This window comes from Pelobates fuscus, chromosome 5 (assembly GCF_036172605.1).
Source record: "Pelobates fuscus isolate aPelFus1 chromosome 5, aPelFus1.pri, whole genome shotgun sequence".
Classification (NCBI taxonomy): domain Eukaryota; kingdom Metazoa; phylum Chordata; class Amphibia; order Anura; family Pelobatidae; genus Pelobates; species Pelobates fuscus.
The window spans coordinates 152301062-152306220 of record NC_086321.1 but is presented as its reverse complement, the minus strand read 5'-3'; the positions used below and the strand labels follow the sequence as shown (position 1 = coordinate 152306220).

The following is a 5159-nucleotide window of genomic DNA, read 5'->3' as shown; positions in this document are numbered from 1 at the left end:
ACTACGTTTGTTCGTCCACCCCCTGTAAAGCGCTGCGGAATTTGTTGGCGCTATATAAATAATAACATAATGCTGACATGGACACATTGTAATATTGTTCTGCATTGAGAAATATAACGTTTAATTATTCAGGGTAAAGAGCATGGGATTTTGCAAACGACAACACAAAAACTGTAAAACAACAAACACATAGTTGGTATTGCTGATTGCTATCTTGGTGTTTCGAGCTGTACATGTGTCATTGTGGTGAACGTTGATATTTCCTCTTTAACTTCAGTGCTCCATAACACTTTTTTCTATGAGGAAAAAAATGTAATATTTTGGATTCAAGTTTACTATCTTGTGTCAAATCTTCTTTGCATTGCTCGCCTCATACAATCTCAGCATACTTAAGGTCATAGTCATAGTCATAGGTATAGTTTTTAAGTTACGGCTTATATTCTTATGGGTTATGCAACTGAAAAAGGTGCATGAAAACCCTCTTGCCCTACAGTAGATTACAATGGTGGTGAGAAAGGACTTGTCACAAGACTCACTTCCATGCGTGAATTTCACATTTAAGTCTAAAGTAGAAAAAAAGTTAACTAAGCTTCCAGTTTGACTATTTTGGCCGAACATTTGAAAGTCACTTTGAGTACCTGACAATTCTTACTTTAGTAAATAACCCTGCCTATCTGTGAACTGGAAACTGTGATAGAGCAACTCCGTTTTTCTTTTTATGTAATCCCCTTCATCTTTGATGAGCTGTTCTCTTTACTCATTTAAGCCACCATAACAATGGTTGCTCCTTGTCTTGGTTATTGAGCGAGAAGCCCCCCCTGTTTACTTTCTTCCTGTCACTAATAACTACAGCAATTTAAATTCTTAATGTGTGGGTTTTTTTTTTTTTTTTATAAATAAAACACACATATACAAGGCATGTACACACCATAGATGTCCAGCCTCCTCTGAAATAGGGACAACAAGATAGGCTGTCTATTTAGCAACAGGACCTAGTACTTTTCATGAAAATAAAAGGAGTTACTGGCAACATTCTTGCAGCCTACGGGATATGGGGGGGAATAACTTTGAGCAACAGCTTTCTTTAATCTATTTGAATGAATTTGTTAAATGTAAAATAAAACCACTACTTAGTAGATATACCGCAAGTGAAAATATGCATTATTTTAATTATAAATTATTATTATTGGGGTATATCTAAAACCTGCAGGTATCGTGTCTGCTGCCTTTGCAAGCCCTCCCTTTCTAACCCCGTCCAGATTTTCTGTGGCTGTCCAATCACAGACTTCACAATGCAGCTTAATGAGAAGTCTTTACAAGGCATATTCTCTGGGCAATAATCTGCCTCTTGAGTTTAGATACAATGATCTAAAGAACCAAGAAGTAACAGGACCTTCTGTCCGCTTGTAACCTGGTTTATTTATAAAAAAATTAAAAAAAAAAAAAAGTGTCAATTTCCATTTAACTCTGCACTTTTGTAAAATGGAAAACAAACAGAAAAAAAAAAAACCCAGACACTTTTCACATATAAAGTCTTTAGGCAAACTTAAGTGCTTTAGGGGTCTGGCGTGCCCCTTTATCGGAGCACCTCAACATGCAAACAAAAAGGAGGAAAGGGTGTGATATATTCCAGCCTAGAGTGTCTTTTTCTCAGACATAGCCCACATCAAGAAAAGGTTTTTGTTTTTTTGCAGTGCGGATTTTTACAAATATACTGTAGTCAGTATTGGCAGAGCACCATTTTATTTCTTAAAGACAGCATGGAATGTGCATTATGAGTAAATATCCATCCATTGAGCCAGTTCTGTGTTAGAAGTAATCATTTGCCAACATCTCAGACAGACAAAGGCAGAATCAGCATCTCCTGAATGGTCATTGGTCTTCCTCCATTACTTATTACAAATAGGTCATAACAGTTCCTTTGACGCCAACTTGCCAGGGTTCCATGGGAAGAAATCGTATTCGAATCCTGTAGGAGAAAGTGATAGAATTCAGAGATTATAAATTCTTGTACTTGATATAAAACAGTAGCTTTTCATTAATAAACATGATAAATACAGTAGGGAAATTTAAACAAACATTATTAAAGGAACATAACATTAAATATATTCCGTTCTAAATAAAAAAAAATATGGTGAAGTATGAAATGTGCCCTATGGGTCACATCTACTTTACAATAAAGTGAGTAAATTCCACTTTACTCTGCAACTTTAGTGGATAGTCAAAACTCCGCTTTATCTGCTGATGCCCATTTTTAATGGCCCATGACTTTTTGATGAACTGATTGCAGCTCTTTAAATAGCCATTTAAATGCATATGTAAGGATTGTGATGGGAGCATGATTAAATCCATGCTAACTCCACTATCCCCAGGTATCAATGGATACCTGGCGCTCTTAGTCAGCTGGAGCCATTTTTAATATTTATATTAAAAGAAGTATGTTGGCTGATGCTCTCAGCCTGTTAGAAGCACCTAGACTGAGGCCTCAATTCATTGGGGGAGGAGCTGGGTAGAATGGAAGGGTGTCATCTGCAAGTTTAAACTATTTGTAAATATCTAATTAAGATAAAACAACTCCAGAGACCTCCTGACACCATCGCGATGAAGCGGTTATGGTGCCCAGAGTGGTCATTTTATATATATATATATATATATATATATATATATTCATATTCTGATGCTGAATGAAACTAGAATTATTTCAAAATCTGCTTTTTTTTTTGTTAATTTTAAGATTTGCATATTGCCTAGCTGTAGTACCTGTCTGGTTCTAAGCTCAGCTCTTTCGTCAGGAAATCAAACAACTTGGCACTGTGCTCCTTGTTCTGTTCTGCTGTCCCCACCACTCCAATGGCAGAAACATTTAGCAGGACAAAGGGTGCAAATGATCCTCCCATCACTATGGTCAGTCCACTTCTTATGACGACAAGCACCCTCTGGGAACATAAACAGGTTAGTTTACAGAACAGGAAAATCCACACAGCATTTAATCATTTACTGTAAGTGGGAATCACATGAACAAGGAGACAAACATATCAAAATGTACAACAGCCAATGTACATAAAGATATTTGTTTCAACAAATGAAAAGGAAACATTAATACAAATGACTTTCTTCTAACAAATTTTAAATTAGAATCTATTCTAGAATTGCATATCAAATTCGGCATAACTATTTCCCACATGAGGACTCTTATCACCAGCCTTCTGTTATAAATAAATACAACTGGCAACTTGAAAATTATTTGCAAAGACAATAAATGTATGCAGCCAAGGCATGCAATATGCAGAAATACAAAATCCTGTGTATACAGATTTGCTGCATTTTCTTCAGAATTAAATCCACTTGTGGGTTTTGTTTGAATGCTAAAAAGATCAGTATAAGAAAGGCCTAAATCTAAACTCCAAGTCAAAATATATGGCAATCAAAGTGATCATTGCAACAAACATTAGAATGGCATTTTAAACCCAATTAACTGTATAGAATAAATGAGGAGTATCAGTCAGTGTATCTAATAATTACTTTTGAGGGCATCCTTTAATATGTTCTGCCAGAGAGGACTATTGTGCAATATTATTTCATTTATCTCAAGACTTTGGTTTATTAAATCAGCTCAGCTGAGGAAAGTGACCCATAATCCTGAGACCCATCAATTATACTTGTGCTTTACAAAATCTGTCTGACGGCTCTATTTTGCAGAGTTATATTATTAGCAGGATTTACGTAAAAAAAAAAAAAAAAAAAAAAAAAAGGGCAGACACTATAACGGGTAGCAGATTTCTAAACACAGTATTTGACCTTCTTTCTCCTACTTAGCCCAACTTAGTATAAGGATCATGATGGCAGCCCACTCCTGCCCTATGGCTGCCACAGTGACTGGGCAGGATGTGACCACTGGCATTCACTCACTTCACGGGGTTTGTCCAGGATGGAGGCGGCAGCTGAGCACAAGCTTTCAGCGAAGCCCTCGGGAAGGTCTTTCTCGGGGAAGCTGGTGTCTAGCTCCAGAAACGGCATGTCTGCCTCTGATTGCAAGCTCTGCCGACAAGTGACACGGCGCTGGACTGCACAGGACAGAACAGGACGAGGGCTGCTGATTGGCTGAGCACATATACGCCCCATTCATTCTCTTTGCTCTGGCACGCTTCCTTTTTAACTAGTTCGGGTAGTGAGTCAGGGAGCAGCTGTGACTTTGGGGTTTAATCAGTAAGTGGAGAATCAATAAGGAAATGGCACATCTAAAGTTAAAGTAACATGGGTGGAAACATAGCTGAGCTGGGGAACTTTCACAGTTCCTCTATTTTGTCCTGGAATTTGCAATCCCCTAAAAAATCCACTACTCCTGGTTTAGTGAATAAACCTCATTAAATAAATGGACATCGGGGGCGGGGCCTGGCAGCCAAGATGGTCTGTCGCACACTCTTAAGAGCTTGTGCACTACAGAGTACAAACCCGCCACCACTGATCGCCCCAGTAACGCAATCGACTCACGGTGACCAGGGAACCACTCGCGAACTCGTGAGAAACAGAATGGTACCGGTCCGGCACCAATGTGGGGCGGAACGACACAAAACAACCATGCGGCCTACACCAGAGCGGAGCCTAAGGCCTGGGGGTGACGGCCGAACTCCCGGCACGGGACCCGCTCACAGGCATGAACCCAGCACAACCCTGCTAACCCCCCCTCTGGAACGGCGGGGGATATCCCGGTCCTCGCTGGGGGCAATCCGGCTCCACATGGGCGGGAATCCTCCACGTGCACCTAGAGTGGCCCCCCGACGGGACAGGAGACCAGCGCAGAGAGAAGCAACGCCAGGGGACTGGGGCACCAGCACTTGCGCACCCAAGCCCAGGGGGAGGCTGAACTGGGACTCGGGGCTATGCTCACATTCCCCACTAAAGTTCTGGCGCTCTGTGATTTACTTGCCGCACGTGCCAGAGCTACAGTGGTTACTGTACGTACAGTAATTAACGGCAATGCTCTGTGGTTAAACTGTTTTACACTCACAGCACAGCACAAGTGACAGGACACAGAGACAGAGCCCAGGAGTCAGAAGCCAGGACTGAGCAAGCAGCAATGGGGTCATGAGATGCGGAGCATCTAGGAGTCAGTTCAGACTCCACTGCAGCCAGGAGCCATACCACCACGGACAGTGGTG

At 40.8% G+C, this 5159-nt stretch overlaps 1 protein-coding gene across 1 annotated transcript; it reads right to left on the bottom strand.

Annotated features, from left to right (window-relative positions):
• Window positions 1–1726: 1726 nt before the first annotated feature.
• Window positions 1727–4094, bottom strand: LOC134612644 (D-dopachrome decarboxylase-like). Its single transcript, XM_063457055.1, has 3 exons — window positions 3910–4094; window positions 2761–2936; window positions 1727–1969 (listed from the first exon to the last, which is right to left on the bottom strand). The coding sequence occupies exons 1-3, from the start codon at window positions 4015–4017 to the stop codon at window positions 1897–1899; spliced, it is 357 nt and encodes a 118-aa protein (XP_063313125.1). The 5' UTR covers window positions 4018–4094; the 3' UTR covers window positions 1727–1896.
• Window positions 4095–5159: the final 1065 nt, after the last annotated feature.

Excerpts from the sequence above, each read along its gene's own strand:
- LOC134612644 (XM_063457055.1), bottom strand. The coding sequence starts at position 4,017 with ATGCCGTTTCTGGAGCTAGACACCAGCTTCCCCGAGAAAGACCTTCCC. Across the intron at positions 2,937-3,909 it reads TCCTGGACAAACCCCGTGAA|AGGGTGCTTGTCGTCATAAG; the intron begins GTGAGTGAATGC and ends TTATGTTCCCAG. Across the intron at positions 1,970-2,760 it reads CTGAGCTTAGAACCAGACAG|GATTCGAATACGATTTCTTC; the intron begins GTACTACAGCTA and ends TTTCTCCTACAG.